At 38.1% G+C, this 18526-nt stretch overlaps 1 protein-coding gene across 3 annotated transcripts in view; it reads right to left on the minus strand.

Moving 5' to 3' along the window:
* Nucleotides 1-18526, minus strand: part of Sulf1 (Extracellular sulfatase Sulf1) — a 242783-nt gene that overhangs the window by 67776 nt on the left and 156481 nt on the right. For 2 of the 3 annotated variants that reach the window (XM_090386512.1, XM_090386511.1), the window contains exon 12: nucleotides 5635-5925. The exons of the other annotated variant lie outside the window; for it this stretch is intronic. In XM_090386512.1, the coding sequence (XP_090242638.1) occupies nucleotides 5635-5925 (291 nt within the window). The remainder of the gene's footprint in view (nucleotides 1-5634; nucleotides 5926-18526) is intronic. 3 annotated transcript variants of the gene reach the window in all.

The following is an 18526-nucleotide window of genomic DNA, read 5'->3' on the forward strand; positions in this document are numbered from 1 at the left end:
ACAGGAACAAGCAGTTGCTCAGTGAGATCATCAAGGTCTATCTGAGAGATATTGATCCCAGGCGGCAAATATATTGAACAAACAATACAAAGAAGCAAATCACAACTACCTCTTTGGTGATTGTAAGAGGGATTATTTGGAAAGAGGTATAGTTGTCCACTAGTATGGTGACTGCACCAAGAACAGGTCCATCTCCAAATCTGTCTTTGCACATTATGCTGATGTTACGTAAAGTAGGGTCTTCATTTGCCTTTAGATGTGTGTCCTACAAACAGAGGCACACTGGCCTGTGCCTAAGGAGGAGGGCCTTGATGTCATCAACATCCTGTTGAAATCCCAGCAATTCCATTAAATGAATTTAGTCATTGCCAACAACAGATTCTAAATGGGAAGCAGTCAGGAAAATAATCATAAAAGCTACTAGGCTTTTCATACCAACTAAAAAATACAGTTCAAGTCTTAGACCTAAATGGAGGTCAGATGAACTATTGAGACACGTGGCACAGGAGAAAAATGCATGAACGCATATAAATTATCAGGTGACAAAGGCAAGCCAAGGAAGATTATGAGAAGTTTCTGGGAAAGAATGCCAAGAAAAACAGGAAAGATTTCATTACCTATATTAACAGTAGAAGGAAGGGACTGAATCACATTGGTCCACTTGATGTAGAAGGTTTAACTGTAGATGTTCCTGCTCAGTTGCTGACAGGTTGAATAGGTATTTTGCATCTACATTCACACATGAGGAATTCTCTAAGGAGGGAGCTACACAATTTTGTGATAATTGAGAGGAAAGTGGATGAAGAGACCATTGAATTTAAATGTAAAAGAGGCACCTGGCATTTATGGGATCTATCCAATTATATTAAGGGAGGCAACAAAGGAGGTAAGCAAACCCTTAACCATAATTATAAGAACACACCTTTGGATTCAGGGGAAGTCCCAGTGAACTGGAGATGTGGGAATGTATCCCCTTCACAAAAGGGAATCAACGAGTGAGAAGAGTAATTACATACCTGTTAGCTTAACTTCTGTTCCAGGGAAAATAATGAAGTCATTGATTAAAGAAGTAATACAGGACCATCTAGAGAGGAGTGCAGTTATACTTCAGTCACAGCATGGGTTTGTTAAAGGGAGATCTTCCTCTGACAAATTTGAGTAGGAACTATATGCAGTGACAAAGAAACTGGATGTAAAAAATAACTGATATCATATACATGGATTTCAGAAAGCTTTTGCTCATCCTGTTGCACATAAAAGACTGCTGTATAAATTGGGGCAGTGGGGCATTAAGGGAAGGTTATTGCTGCGGATAAAGGGATGGTTAAGTGGGAGAAGACAGAGAGTGGTTATCAATGGACACTGCTCTTTATGGACTAATGTTATTAGCGGAGTCCCACAGGGTTCAGTGCTGGGACCATTGTTGTTTTCTGCATTTATTAATCATACTGATGAGGATATATCAGGTTTAATGTCTAAGTTTTCAGATGATACAAAGGTTGGCAGGGTTGTTAATGATAGTAATGACTGTATGCTACTGCAGATCTAGGAAAATTATGCCGATGGGCTTAAAAATGGTAATTGAAGTTTAACATTCACAAATGCAAGGTACTGCATATGGGTAGTAGAAATCCCACAGTAATCTATCAACTGTGTGGTACTACATTGAGGTTATTGGAAAAAGAAAAGGGCCTGGGAGTTAACTGTGCTGTCTGATATGAGGTTATCTGGGCAGTGCTGACAAGCTGTCAGAACAGCTCATGGGGTTTTGTCAATGATATATAGGAATTTTTCTGGTGGGGATAAGGAGGTGATTATCCCACTGTACAAGTCAATGGTCAGGTCACAACTTGAGTACTGCATACTGGTCTGGAGGTCTCATTTTAGGAAGGATAGTGCTGCTGGAATTGATACAGAGAAGGGCAACAGGATTGGTGGGGGGAATAAAGGGGTGCTCTTACCATGAAAGGCTTTTCAAGTTTTGCAAATTGTAGCATCTAGTCACTTGTGAGGTAATGTGATTGAGGTGTTTAATGCTTTGAATGGCTTGAGCAAACTCAGTGCTGATGGGATTCTTCCTCTTGCTCAGACTATGCACATGAGGGGAAATAAATTCAAACTGAGGAAGGATGATTTCAGAATAGATGTGTGGAAGGTTGCCTCCAGGGAATGGTGGTTGATTGCTGGAACAGGCTTCCATCTGTTATTGTGGAAGTTGATAGTTTGAGTAATTTATTGGAGGGAATGGATGGGTGAAATGGTTTTTTTTTTTTTTTTTTTTGCTGATGACATGTGTAAGCTTTGCCATTATTGTGGCAAATGTGTAATGATTTGCCATTATTGTGGCAAATCATTCAAATCATAAGTGTTCCATGAGGATCCATCAGGTGGCTTCTGAAGTGCTGAGGGCTTAGTTTTTTCGGTCTTGGATTTACCTTTTTTGGGGAAGTATAGGCCCTGTCTCATGTCCATTTCTTCTTTTGCCGTTTCTAGACTGAATCATCTAGTGCCTCCTTTTCCTTGATATTTGTGTTTTCCTGTATTATGGGTGGGGGGGGGATTTCTAAACAAAGTATGTTTTAACTTTGTCTCTGCCACTTTTCGTTACTGGTGGAGTATTAGGAGACACACATGTAGGAGTAGCACCTGATTTATCTTTCTGGGTGGGTTTTTGCCAGCTTAGTGAGCAGCATACAATTGAAGTAATGATTCTGATTGTGGTATGGCCATCTCTGTTTATGTCCCAATGCTGTTTGTTATTTGTTTTTTTTTAGGAGCATTAGCAACTAAGGCCATATTGCTTCGGGATATGCAGTGGTCATTCCCTGACCTTTCCGCATCCTCCGTATTTGGTGGTGACGGGCTCGAACCCCAGTCTAATCAAGAAGCGTGTGCTATGCACTGCTACTGCTCCTTCCCACCTGGCTATGGAGGCGCCTATGTCCCAATGCCACACTTCCCAGAAACTTTCTTGTGTGTATGAGTGCCTGCTGCTATTTACTGGCTAGATGCGTTTTGCGTCTTCTTGATGGGAAATGTTCAGTTTCATTTTCAGTTTTTTGAATTTCTTTCTCTTCCTTCCATTGCTGGCATGTTCCAGAGTATGTAGAGTGCTCTCCTTGGCAATTTGTACAAATTGGCTTTTGAGCTGAACATTCCTTGTTCTCATGCTCTTTGGCACATAAAACACCTCGGTGTGTTTGGAATATAAATCCTTACTGGGCAGTTAAAGTAGCCTGCCTTGATGACATGGATTAGGCAGCAAACTCAAGTAAAGGACATTCTTATCAAAACTAAAGAACTAAAATGGTCTTGGGCAGGACACATAGCTCGAAGACATGATGACAGATGGACTAAGAAAATAACAGAATGGTACCCAAGAGGAGCTAGAGAAAACCTGGAAGACAAAGGCGGAGATGGATAGATGAAATTCATGAGTTTTTGAGTAGTAAATGGATGGCTCAAAACAGAAGGAACTGGAAAGTTGCTGGAGAGGCCTTCATCCTGCAGTGGATTGAAAATGGCTGATGATGATGATGCCTTGATGAAACTTGGAGATTGTGGAATGTTGAATGTAAGGATGAGAACTTGAGTATGAACAAGATTCCCAACCTTTTGCATCGATATTTGCTGTACAGCTGTCATTCCTTTGATCTTTCAATTCAGAGCAGATCTCTTCTTCAGAGACACAATGAAGATCTCACTCTGATATTACACCATATGAAGAGTTCAGTTTTATGTGGGGTTACAGTAATGGGTATTCTCCCCTACTGGCATGGCTCTTAGGATTTGTTGGGTATGTTTTGCACATGAAGCCTCAACTAAAAAGGTCTCCAGAATGCAGCCTTTTTATGGATTTTGGAGATACTACCAACCAACCAACCAACCAACCAAACCTTCTAATGCTCTCTGGATGAAGGAGGGTGATATTTTCCTGATTGCCTGCTCTCTGGTGGAAGGGAGAATGAGAAAAACAGTATCCCTGATATGATATATCGTCAGTTCTATGTCTTTTTACAGAATTGTGGACTGTATCATCTAATCAATTAGGTTAGGTAGGAGTCTATTTTGGACATCAGAAGAAGGAGAAAAGATTTAAATTACACTCATACCAGTAAAATAAAATTTCTGATGCCCTACGTACTCACCCGCCATGGAGCCCTATGAAGGGGATGCCCACTCACGAACTAGCAGGTACTGTGTTGAAGTTTGCAGATGGTTAAAAGGTTGGCAAGGTTGTTAATGACAATAATGGCAGTGTGCTAGTACAACAGGATCTGGAAAATTTGGGCAGATGAGCTGAAAAGTAGCAACTGAAGTTTAACATTGACAAATGCAAAGGAACCAATTGTGTGGTACTGCACTTAGGGTGTTAGAAAATGAAAAAGATCTGGGAGTGATGTGCAGTCAGATATGAAGTTTTCTGAGCAATGCAGAAGGCTGCCAGAGCAGGTCATGGGGTTTTGTCAATGATATACAGGAATTTTGATAGCAGGGAAAAAAAGAGGTGATTATCCCTTTGCATAAGGCAATAGTCAGGCCATGCCTTGAGTACTGTGTACAGGTCTGGAGGCCTCATTTTAGGAAGGATGTAGAGTTGTTAGAATAAGTACAGAGAAGGGCAACAAGACTGGTGATGGAAAGAAAGGGGTGCTCTTATGAAGAAAGGCTTAAGTTCTGCAAATTGCTGCATCTGAAAACTAAACACCTATGAGGTAGTCTGATTGAGGTTTATAAGGGCTTGAATGAATTGAGCAGGCTCAATGCTGGTGGGATTCTTCTGCTTGCTGAGATTACGAACCTAAGGGGCATAAATTCAAATTGAGGAAAGACCGCCGTAGAACAGATGTGCAGAAATTTGCCTTTAGCCAGCGGGTGGTTAATTGCTGGAACAAACTTCCATCTGATGCTGTGGAAGTTGACAGCTTAAATAAATCCAAGGAGGGACTGGACAAACTTTTAGAGGGAATGGTTGTGTGAATTTTTTTTTTTTTTTTTGGCTGATACTATGCTGCTCATATGCTTGCTTTCTTGCATCACATGCCTCTATTATTATTGCTATTACCTACATTTCCAATAAGTCTTGACCCTGTTCCAGAACCAAAGAAAGGGAGACCTATTGGAATGCAGTAAAAATTGCCTGCATGCCTGACTGTTTCCATGCGCTGTGGCACACATGCCAGATTATCTGTTAACTCTGAAACCAAGATATGGACATTGGATCCCAGTGATGCTAATCTGTAAGCCCAGTAGCATCACCCCTCACCACATACATATGCCAACATCAAGGGGTTTGATTATTATGTGCATTTGGAGAATGATCACACAGCCTGCTTATTCAGTATAGTAAGAACAAAAAAATTATTCCGCTGATTAATGTATAATATGTTGTTGATATTTGGTTTTTAGGAGCATTAGCAACTAAGGCCATATTGCTCCGGGGATATGTGGAAAGGTCATTCCCTGACCTTTCCGCATCCTCCGTATTTGGTGTTCATGGGCTCGAACCCCAGTCTAATCAAGAAGCGTGTGCTACGCACTGAAGCTCCTGCCCACCTGGCTATGGAAGTGCCATATAATATGGAAAAAATGTATATTCACATACAAATTTTGATTTCTAACTGATTATCTCACCTTCAGTTCATCAAGTTTTTGTCTCAAATGTTTAATCATATTGTCTAGACGTTCTTTTTTTTGTCTCCATAACTTTGGATCCCGATACACCTCTTCCATACAGGATACAGAATTATTCGCTAGAATAGTACATCCTCCAGCAGTTGTACTACTTTCCTGCTGAGTTTTTATATTTGCAGACCTTTTAATAAGACTATGAATTTCAGCAAGTTTATATTTGGTATGCACATTTTGTTCATCATTTCTGTCATCAGTAGGCCACATGCTTGTGTAATTATTTAGCTGGGGATCCTGAAAGAAAAGTAAACAAATAACTAAACTGGCACTATATTATTAAAACTATAAGATTTTTAATTGGCAGCTTTTTCATTTTAATCATGCAACATCACATACAAGAAGAAAAAAAAAACATTACAGGATGTCTAACACAGCAACTTCCTAATAATAAAAACAGGTCTTTACCAAAAGCATACTACTGTCTGAAAGTTATCTGGATATACACCTGCTTCACACTGATGCCACTGCCACTTCAATAGTGTGCCAGTCCACCTTTCACTCTGACTACCCAGCAGGCTACTCAAGCCTGCTGGGTAGTCTTTCCACCAATGAACAATAGACCACAGTGGATAATGGTTACTCATTTCTCTTGCAGATATTGAAAAGTTGAGCTACTGATGTGGGCCTCACTGTCTGGCCCTCACTCAAAGGTACAGTTCATCCCATAAGCGTTCCATAGGGTTCAAATCAAGACTCTACTCCAACCATTCATGTCCATGAAAATTTATACCTTCATGAAAATTTATACCTTCATGAAAATGTATATATTCATGAAAATCATTTTTTTTTTAATCTTGTTGAGACAAACATGGGTCTGTACCAAAGAATTGTCAGGTATAGAGAGAATGGAATTGTTCCTAAAATGTTAAGGTAGACATCAGCATTTATGGATCACACACAACCACCACAGGTCCCAAGCCATTTACAGGAGGTGGGTTTATACCCACTTCCTGTAAAATTCATCACTGGCATAACGCAGACATTTTGATAAGTCTATGAATTTCAAAGCAGCAGACATCCTCCAGGCATCCTCTGCACTCACCCCTTTGATTGCATTAGTGTGCAGTGAGAGCTGTCTGTCCATAAAACTCATTTCCTATAATCCATTAATATAATACAATAGTATTGTGCCACACTTAAGATATAATCAATTTAAATGTTGCTAGGGAAAAATGGGTTTTGTTATCCAATGATTCATCATTTAATGCATAATGAAAGAACATACTGTGTGGGATAACTCAAGACTGCTTGTATCTCTGCAACTAGTTTTAGTGTTTTCTGTGAAAAAAAAAAAGGAAACGAAAAGAAGAAAAAAAAAAAAAAAGAAAAGAAAAGAAAAAAAAAGTTCAAGAGGAATATTAAAATACAGTAATATGGTTTGTGGATTAGGGACACTGCGTATTTTGGCAGAAGGAACCAATGACCATAATGGATTAACTGATTTAGTTGTTTTGAAGTTCGGTTGATTGAGAAGACAATAATAGGAAATGAGCTACCAAATGGTAATTGGAACTACGGAAAACACAGGAAGATACAGAAAAAATAAAAATAAGTACTTAATGCTGGAAAACTTATGATTTGAACATCTTCATCAAGGGTCGACCATCAAAATCACAGGAAAAACAGCAAGAAGTAGGGCCTCTGTTTCTGACATAAAATATAAGTTAGCACATGGTAGTTGCAGCAAAGCAATTTGAATTTAGCAGTAAAAGGTAGAGATAAGCATGGGTAAAGCATATGTATATTTCAAGGCTGACCCGACAGAGACTGAAAACAACAAGGAAGGTTAAAATCAAAAGAGTTGTTGTTGTTGTTATTTGGTTTTAGGAGCATTAGCAACTAAGGCCATATTGCTCTGGGGATATGCGGTGGTCATTCCCTGACTTTGGAGGCAGCAATCAAAAGGGAAAGTGGAAATCAAGTACAGTGAAACTTCCCTTTAACGGATAGCCATGGGGAACGAGAATTTGTCCGTTAGAGAGAAGTGTCCGTTAACAAGTCTGAGGGAGAAAAAAAAAGAAAGAAAGAAAAATCGTTAAACGTTTAATGTAAAATTAAATTAAATTATATACAGATTTTGCACAATATTTTTGTAAATAATATACATACAATTGTGCTATGCATATTAGACTTTATCTTAAGAAAAATACATACAGTAATCACTTATTTTATTCAGCACCTTCCGGCTGATAATTTTGTTTTCAACATTTGTTTGGAGTGAAGAAACCATCGAAAGTCCTTCAGTATCTTCTTCAGCGGCGAAAAACATTGTTAAACGATTGATTTGTATGAGCGCTTCTTCTATTTTCATTGGTGGTTCGTCGTTAATATGTTCTTTGACAGAATGACCTCCTTCCATTTCTTAATCCTCATGAGGAACTTCTTGAAAAATATTGATGATAATGTCGTTGATATCTAGAGCACCATCTTCTGTAGTGAGGTTCGAGTCTATATCTTTGTAGCCAGGGTCACTTGTAGCGGAAGTATCGTACATTATCAATAGATGTTGAAGTTCTTGTTCTTCTTGGTGCTCCACATTGCTGTTCACAACTTCAATTTTTGCATTTGAGAAGCCAGACTTTACAAATCAGTTTTCTTATTGCGTTTACTGAAGAGGAAATCCATTGAATCGCATCTAGGATGCTAAGTTTCTTTGCAAGGTCACTCGCACATGTTACATCGTTCATGTTTGCAATGAGATGTCTTAAAACACGTTTTCTGTAGTGAAGTTTAAAATTTTTTATTATCCCTTGATCCAAGGGCTGACACTCTGCAGATGTGTTTGGTGGCAGAAAAACGATTTGAATGTTGGACAATTCAATGTGTGGGTAGCATTATCCACGAAAAGAATAATTTTTCTGATTTGACGAATCATGTTTTGGTTAAAGTGACTTATCCATTCGCTCATGATATCTTGTGTCATCCACGCTTTTTTATTAGACTTCCAGTCAACATTCAAAAGATTCAACTTTATGCCCTTGAAACAACAAGGATTTTGTGGTTTTCCTATAACAAGAGGTTGTTCAAAGTCTCCCAGCATATTTGTACACAATAGTACAGCAAGCGTTCTTTAGAAATTTTTCCGCCCTGGCACTTTTCGTTTTTTAGACTCATTGTTTTTTCAGGAAAAGCTTTAAAAAACAACCCTTTCGTCACAGTTGTAAATATCCTTAGCTTCAAAATCACGACATAAATCTTCCAATTTGACGGTCCACTCTGTTACAACCCCAGTATCAACAGATCCACCTTCACCACTTATGGTTTTCCAAGAAATTTTATGCAGAGTTTTGAACTTGTCTAGCCATCCCACAGAAGCTTTGAACTCATTTACTCCCATAGATTTGGCAACCTCCAAAGCCTTTTCCCTAATAATAGGCCCATTAATGGGAATTTTTTTAGCACATGTGTGACAAAACCAATCATACGTAACATTGTCAATTTGAAGTTCAACAGTTTTCGGGAATGATTTTTGAACCTGATCATTTCCGTGTTGCCAAAATTGTTTGAGCAGTTAATTTTTTTTCTTTAGGATGTCCCTTACCTGCGTCTTCCTGATTTTGAATTTTGCAGCCGATCATACGCATTAATGAGTTCGACTTTATCTTTTAAAGTTAAATGTTTACGAGAAGACATTGTGCACTTCACACGACACCGAACAAAACTGAAAACTGAAACTCAAATCCCCCCCCCCCCCCTGCACACACCGAATTCATCAGAAGTTTTACACGTGCCTTAAAATTCTTGAAAAATTGTTTAGAACCACGATAAAATTCAGAGAATCTGAAAAAGAAAATAAACACACAATTGAGGCAATATGTGAAAGAAACGTTCCTAGAAAAAGGGCCGTGAGCTCGCCCGCTATCCGTTATGGGGAGATCAAATTAAGTGCTAATCTAAACGAAGCAGTGCAGATTGCCTGTCCGCGTCCGTTACAGAGAATGTCCGCTAGACAGAAGGTGAAAACACGTTAAAACCAATAGAGGAGAGTTGGGGAATTTGAAAATGTTCGTTGTAGAGAGATGTCTGTTAAAGAGAGGTGTCAGTTAGGAGAAGTTTCGCTGTATACCTTATTGAATCTGAGGTGGTATGCAGACAGAGGAAACTATCAGGACTGTAGAGGTGGGAAGCCAAAATTTGTGTCAAAATTCGGAGACATTAAATTAAATTAAATTATGAAAATGTGTGTTGAGAAATCAAAATAAAACATAGGAAGTATGATGTCCCAGGATAGAAATAAAAATAATAATAGGCTTACAAAGTAGCGGTAACTAGTTGCTAGACTTTGCATAGGGGAGAAAAGTGTGTTATAACAGAAAAATAGCATCTTGATGCTATTTTTGATATTGCATTCAGTAAACTAATGGTTCACAAGAAATAAAAATAGAGTAGTAGAAAACTAAAAAGAATATGGAATAAGAGGGAGATGGGTGGACTCAGGCAGTCCAGGGACTGCCTATAATAGGACCCTGAACATAGTTCTGGGAGTGTACTTCACATGTTTAAGTCAGTTATGTAGACTACAATTCCCACTGGCGAAGTGTTATTTATTCAAGGTAGTACAATACCATGGCAACTCGTTGTGAAGGCAGTCACAATGAGATATAACCAAAACAATGCCAATTTAATTAATTAATTTAACTACTTTAGTAGATAGCTATGTTAAAATGATGTATTTGCACTAACCTACATATATGTCAGTTATGTAGTAAATAGAGTAAAATCTAAAAAAGTTAAATTAAAATAAAAAATTAAGATTATATAAAGCCTATACATATTCGTAGCCAATCGGTGTGTACAAGTTTTCTAGACTGTAAGACACCATTGAGGTTAGGAATACATTATGTACAAGCCTGAAAGCAGTACAATATCTTGCAATTAAATTATGGATATCAACTAGTTGGTTAATCAGTTTCTTATGCTTGATGATAAGGAGTGCTTTTTTGAAATGCTAATTTCAATAAAGGACTAATAACATTAGTCCATGAAGAGCAGTGTCCATTCTCCCACTCAACCATCCCTTTATCCTAGCAGCAACTTGCCTTAATGCCATACCGCTCCAACTTGTATAGTAGTCTTCCATATGCAACAGTATCAAAAACGTTCCTAAAATCCAAGATTTCTGATGTTATGAATTATGAAATGATATTAGAATTATGATATTAGAATGCAGAGCAGTGCCGAGGGTGAGGCGAACGAGGCTCTTGCCTCAGGTTAAAGGGGCACCAAAAGAAAGATTAAATAATTGCCAATGTTTTCAATTTAAAAAAATTTTAGAAAGGTTTTATTTTATTTTTTTGTCATCCTTTTATTGAAACATGTACCAGAAATGTATTTTAAGTATGTCATTTTTTTTTTAATTAAAAAAAAATTTTTTTAATATTTTAGGGCAGGGCACAATTTTGCATTCTTTCCTCATGTACTAAAATGGCCCGGCACAGTCCGGTTAGAATGTACCCTTTTTGAAATGTTAGAGTGCCAGCAGGTGAATGAAAAAGATCTCAGGATGAGGATAACTGTGAAGTCAGATATGAAGTTTCCTGAGCAGAGCAGACAGGCTGCATGGAAAGCTAAGGTTTTGTCAATAATATACAGGAATTTTGCTAGCATGGATTATCCCATTATACAAGGCTATGGTTAGGCCACATCTTGAGTACTGTACACAGGTCTAGAAGCCTCATTTTATGAGGGACATGGATGTGCTAAAGCAGATGCAGAGAAGGGCAATGAGATTAGTGAACAGAACAAAAAGGTAATCTTACCAGGAAGGTTTTGGCTTTGCAAATTACAGTGCTTGGAGACTAGGAAATCTGTAAGGAAAAACTGACTGAGGTGTTTAAGGTCTTAAATGGTTAATTAATGGCCTATTAATGATGCTATTGCACTTAATATATACATAGTCTAAATTTGCTCGCAGCTTGGGGCTTTAACGCTAAATGCATCTTGGCCTTAAATGGATTAAGTAAGCTCAATCCATTTGCTGATGGAATCCTTCCTCTTTTGTAGACTACACACATAGGAGGGGGGCATAAATTCAAATTTTGAGGAAGAATGGTTGCTGGTTGGACATGGGTAAATTTTCCTTCAACTAGAGGGTGGTTGATTGTTGGAACAAACTCCTATTTGGTGTTGTAGAGGTGGATAGTTTCAATAAATTTGGAAGAACCAGATAAACTGTTAGAGGGGATGGACACATGAAATGGGAAGGAAGTGTTGGCTGTTTTTTTTTTTTTTTTTTTTTGCTGGTGCTGTATAAGCTTGCTTTTTTGCATCAACTGCCTCTACTACTACAAATAATAATATAATTATACAGTTGTGTAAAAACATAATATTCTCAAAATCCTAACTATGGTAATTTTAAAATCTAAGATGTTTTCATATAGATTTATTGGCATAATGATTGATCTGCCACCTGATTTTTCCCATGAGGAAAAAAGCAAGGAGGAAAACAAACTTTAGAGCTGACTTTAGATTTGTAGATCATTTGAATTCTTCCTGTGGATGTTCAGGAATTCACTGTTTCATCAATGAGTTCCAAGATTATTATTAAAAAAGAATTGTCACTTATTGGATATTCTAAACTGTCATGTCTGATGTACTTCCCTTGAGACTACAGTTCAAAAACTCTGCCTCTGTTGGAAGCAATTCAGGAATATCTGTTTCAAGTTGATTCTGCAATTTTTTGTGGATCTATGAAATGTTATGAAACTGTCCCCATTTCAGTGAAAATTTTAGATTCTTGCTGTCTTTCTTTTGACAAGAAATTACCACCATACACTCACATTGATAGGGATAAATTTACTTGAAAATCAAGATCAGCATATACTGTTCATTGATATCAATATAAACATGTGTAATACCATTCATACCGTTGCACACAGAAGACTGCTGTACAAATTGAAGCAGTATGGCATTAAGGGCAAGTTGCTACAATGGATAAAGGGATGGTTGAGTGAAAGATGATAGAAAGTGGTAATAAGTGGAGCCCCCCCTGGGTTCGGTGCTGATCCATTGTTGTTTTGTGTATTTATCAATGATACTGATGAAGGTATATTAGGCTTAATGTCCAAGTCTGCAGATGATACAAAGGTTGGAAGGGTTTTTAATGAAGGTATGCTACAGCAACAGGATCTAGAAAAGTTAGGCAGATGGGTAACTGAAGTTTAACATTGACAAATGCAAAGTACTGCATATGGGTACCAGTAACCCAAGAGAAACATATCAAAAATAGAAACATGATATATAGGAATTTTGCTAGCAAAGACAAAGAGGTGATTATTCCTTTGTATAAAGCAATGGTCAAGCCACACCTTGAGTACTGCATACAGGTCTGCAGGCCTCACTTTAGGAAGGATGTAGAGTTGCTAGAAGGAGTACAAAGAAGGGCAACAAGATTGGTGAGAGGAACAAGGGGGTGCTCTTACCAAGAAAGGCATAAGTTCTGCAAGTTGCAGAATCTGGAGACTAGGCACATGTGAGAAGATCTGATTGAGGTGTATAAGGCCTTGAATGGTTTGAGTAGGCTCAATGCTGATGGGATGCTTCTGCTTGCTCAGATTACGAACCTGAGGGGGCATAGATTCAAATTGAGGAAAGACAGTTGTAAAAAAGATGTGCAGAATTTTGCCTTTGACCAACGGGTGGTTGATTACTGGAACAGACTTTTATCTGTTATTGTGGTAGTTTATAGCTTAAATAAATTTAACGCTGAACTAGACAAATATTTGTAGTGACCAGACGGGTGAAATGGGAAGGTTTTTTTTTTTTTGGCTGATGCTATAAAAGATTGCTTTCTTGCATCATATGCCTCAGCTAATGCTAATGCTAATGTGTGAAGAATTTGTTTAATGAACAAAAGTGTCAATCAGTATTTCTACAAAGACGTTCTACAGTAAATATTGGTGAATGTGCTAAGAGAATATCTGAAAAATGGAGTGCTAGAGAGGGTTACAGTAAAATGATCTTATCCAAGGCAGTCTCAATGCGTGACAATTTCTGGCCTAAGTAACAAAGCTGTGGTTCTCCATCCACCGTGTTCTTCACATTGAACCCCCTTCCCCCTTTTTTTTTTTTGAATTCCCAAAACCCAACTTTTATATTCAAAGGGTAGAATAAGTTTCTTTTTTTTTTTTTTTTTTTATTACAATCAAAGAACTAAAAAAATCAAACATCATAAGCGTTTCTTCTCTTTTCATTATTTGTAATGAAAAGCATAAGGAATAAACTTGGCTTGTATCTTGGACTACCACTGATACGTTACAACATTCGACCATGGAATCCACCTCTGGAAATAGCATTTATGGGACCAAATGCAATGTTTATAAATTTTAAGAACTTCTGCAACCTTCTGCAATTTACCCTTCTGATGATAATGCAACATGGGAAAATAATCTGTCAGGCTTTGAAAATAAATCCGATTGCAGTTTTGATGTGGCAGAGTGCCATAACTGAGATCCATATCATTTCTAAATTTTATTCACAGGGCTGAGCTCCCTATCAATTTCAACCCTTGTAGCTTTACTGTAAATATGAAGCATTAGGTAGTTCACTACTATTTCAGTTATTAAAAAAAAACAAAGTGAGAAGTCAATAATAACAATAAAAATGGTCTGTATTGACAGTTACCAGTAATATCTGTCAAACCTGTTGTAAAAAAAAAAAAAAGTACCATTTTCTTCAAAATATAGTTCCATAATATAGCTACTGTTGTAAGAAAACTGTCTTTAAGATCACTAAATTCTGGATGGAACATCTTATGTCATCTGAATGGACAGCTAGCTGAGAGAGAGAGAGTATGATAGGGAAACTGGGATAAAAAATAAAAAAGTCTATTACTTAAAATAATTTTATAGATTATTTTAAGCACTTTACAACAATAAGTGTGTCTGCTTAATTTCCTAAAATTATTCAATAAAAGAATATATAATTTTAATAAATTCAGAAATGTGATTTTTTTTTTGCATTTTCTGAATTTACATGTCATAGCATTGAATTTTTTTTATACCTTTAACCAGAAATTGGTCAGTGAGCCCATTGTAGCTCTACTCTATTTAATCCCTGACATATTTTGACACTTAAAGGATAAAGTATTAGCATTAGTAGAGGCATATGATGCAAGAAAGCAAGCTTATGCAGAATCAGCCAAAAAAAAAAAAAAAAAAAAAACCACTCCCATTTCACCCCTCGTTCTTTCAAAATACCTGTCCAGCTGAGCCTTAAATTTATTTAGGCTATCAACTTCCACGACAAGGGATGGAAGTCTGTTCCGCCAATCAACTACCCGCTGGCTAAAGGCAAATTCCCGCACATCTATCCTACATCTGTCTTTCCTCAATTTGGTTTTATGCCCTCTCAGGTGATTATTCTGAGCAAGACGAAAAATGCCATCAGCATTGAGCATGCTCAAACCATTTAAGACTTTATACACCTCTATCAGATCACCTCGCCGGTGCCTAGTCTCCAGACACTGTAATTTGCAAAACTTAAGCCTTTCTTCATAAGAGCAACCCTTTGTTCCATTCACTAATCTTGTTGCCCTTCTCTGTACTCGTTCCAGTAGCTCTACATCCTTCTTGAAATGAGGCCTCCAGACCTGTATGCAGTACTCAAGGTGTGGCCTAACCATTGCCTTATACAAGGGAATAATCACCTCCTTATCCCTGCTAGAAAAATTCCTGTATATCATTGACAAGACACCATGAGCTACTCTTGCAGCATGTCTGCAATGCTCAGAGAACTTCATATCTGCCTGCATAATTACCCCCAGGTCCTTTTCATTCTGTACCACTGTCAGTGTAGTACCACAGGGTTGATAGATTGCTCTGGGGTTACTGCTTCCCATATGTAGTACTTTACACTTGTCAATGTTAAACTTCACTTGCCACCTCTCAGCCCATCTCCTCAACCTTTCCAGATCCTGTTGCAGCACCATAGCGTCAGTAGTGTCCTTAACAACCCTGCCAACCTTCTTATCGTCTGAAAACTTGGACATTAAGCTTGATATACCATCATCAATATCATTTATAAACACAGAAAACAATAATGGACCCAACACTGAACCCTGAAGGATTCCACTAATAACATTAGTCTATGATGAGCAGTGTCCATTGATTACCACTCTCTGTCTTCTACCCCTCAACCATCCTTTTATCCATAGCAGCAATTTGCCTCCAATGCCACACTGCCCCAATTTGTGCAGCAGTCTTCCATGTGCAACAGTATCAAAAGCCTTTCTAAGATCGAAATATATGATATCAAAGGCATTCCCTGGATCCAGTTCCTTTGTGACCACATCATAGTATCCAATCAAATTGGTTAGCCAAGACTTTCCCTTAACAAAACCATGCTGTGTCTGAACTATAACTGAAGTCTTGTCCACATGATCCTGAAATGCTTCTTTAACCAGTGCCTCCATTAATATTTCTGGAACAGAAGTTAAACTAACAGGTCTATAATTACTTTTGTCAGCCTTTGATACTCCTTTGTGAATTGGGGTCACATTTACACATCTCCAGTCTATGGGTACCTCTCCTGAGTCCAAAGAAGCTCTCATAATTATGGCTAAGGGTTTGCTTACTTCCTTTGCTGTCTCCTTTAATATAACTGGATAGATCCTGTCCACCTCGGTTGCCTTATTTATGTTTACCTTCAACAATTTCTCCTCCACTTTCCTCTCAAGTTATTACAAAATCGTCCAGCTCACTGCCAGAGTTTAACTCACCTCTGGCATTCCCCTTCCTGAATAACTCCTCATGGGTGAATGTAGATGCAAAACTCATTTAGTTTGTTGGCAACCTGAGCAGGATCCTCAACTGTTGAACCATCAATATCCAGTGGGCCAATCTGATTCATTTCTTTCCTTCTAGAGTTTACATATGTAAAGAACTCTTTTCTGTTTTCCTTTGCATCCTTTGCCAAGGATTTCCCATAATCTACCTTTGCCTGCCTAACCTCCTTTGTGACTTGGTTACAGACCACCTTATATCTATCATAGGCTTCCATGTCACCATTAATTTATATGTATCCCATGCATTTTTCTTCTCTGCTATATGTTTCATTAGTTCATCTGACATCCATTTAGGTCTAAACTTTGAACAATATTTCTTAGTTGGTATGTAAAGCCTAGTAGCTTCCAAGATTATACTCATCAGAGTCATAAGTTATTACAAAATCGTCCAGTTCACTGCCAGAGTTTAACTCACCTCTGGCATTCCCCTTCCTGAATAACTCCTCATGGGTGAATGTAGATGCAAAACTCATTTAGTTTGTTGGCAACCTGAGCAGTATCCTCAACTGTTGAACCATCAATATCCAGTGGACCAATCTGATTCATTCCTTTCCTTCTAGAGTTTACATATGTAAAGAACTCTTTTCTGTTTTACTTTGCATCCTTTGCCAAGGATTTCCCATAATCTGCTTTTGCCTGCCTTTGTGACTTGGTTACAGACCACCTTATATCTATCATAGGCTTCCATGTCACCCATTAATTTATATGTATCCCATGCATTTTTCTTCTCTGCTATATGTCTCATTAGTTCATCTGACATCCATTTAGGTCTAAACTTTGAACAATATTTCTTAGTTGGTATGTAAAGCCTAATAGCTTCCAAGATAAGTTCTTTGAATGCTTCCCATTTTGAATTTGCTGTTGATAACATCATCAGTTAGTCCCACTGTATCGAATTTAAATACTGTCTGACCATCGTAGTCGCCTTTACGAAAGCAAAAACCCTTCCCTTTACCCCTGATGGTAGTTACCTCTGAGTAAATCTAACTTCAGCACACTGTGATCACTGCCACCTAGTGGTTCCTTTATCTGCAGATTCTTAATGCATGAAGAATCACTACTGATAATCAGATGAAGAGTATTACTCCGTCTAGTTGCCTCCCGGACATGCTGATGTAGAAAACAATCATCGAATAAATCCACAAAAGCCTTGCTAGTGTGTGAGTGACCAACACACAAATTCCAGTCAATATCTGGGAAATTAAAATCCCCCATTATAAGACTCTCTGATTTACTGGCCCACTCTATTTCCCTGTACAGTTTCTTATTATACTCATCAGAGTCATTAGTCCTATAGCACACTCCTACTCTTAATTTTGATCTCCCAATGCTTATGTCACACCAAACTGACTCAACACTGCACTGTCCAGCGATGTTAACTGGCTTCACTTCCATGGATTTTATGTGTTTCTTAACTAATAGCATAACCCCCTCCTCCCTTCCTATCCTGTCTATCCTTTCTGTACACATTGTACTCCCCAAATTTCAGTTCTGCATTCCTTATATATGTGTGACACCACATCTCTGATATTCCAACAATATCTGCCTTTGATGTTTTGAGCAATACCTCAAATTCATCAAATTTATTTACCAAACTCCTAGCACTGGTGTACATGGAAGTATACATGCACCTGTTCCTATTCTTAGCTATCCTAACACAACCCACGTGTTTACTTGTACCGCAATGACTCCCAGCAGTCTCTGAAATATCCTGCATCTTGTTTTCCAGTCTGCTGCTCATTCCAATAGAAGCAGTGCAAGAATCACTTTCACCTCTGCCAGTGGCTACTGTTAATCTATTAGTCCTTGTATCCCCCCCCAAGCTAGCAGTTTTCCGACCCACATAACACTGCCTCAATAGCATCAGCAAATATTCTTGCACCCTTTCTATTTAAGTGTATCCCATCCCTGTAGAAGCAGTCTCTCCTGTTAACAAGTACAGACCAGGCTGAAAAAAATTTTACCCCTGAAGCCTTGTACAATCTTTCCAGGGCCGAATTGATTGACAAGGCTCTCATCATATACTCCCTCCTATCGTGTCTGGGAAGAATT

This window comes from Mastigoproctus giganteus, chromosome 12 (assembly GCF_048544385.1).
Source record: "Mastigoproctus giganteus isolate SK-2022 chromosome 12, ASM4854438v1, whole genome shotgun sequence".
Lineage (NCBI taxonomy): Eukaryota > Metazoa > Arthropoda > Arachnida > Uropygi > Thelyphonidae > Mastigoproctus > Mastigoproctus giganteus.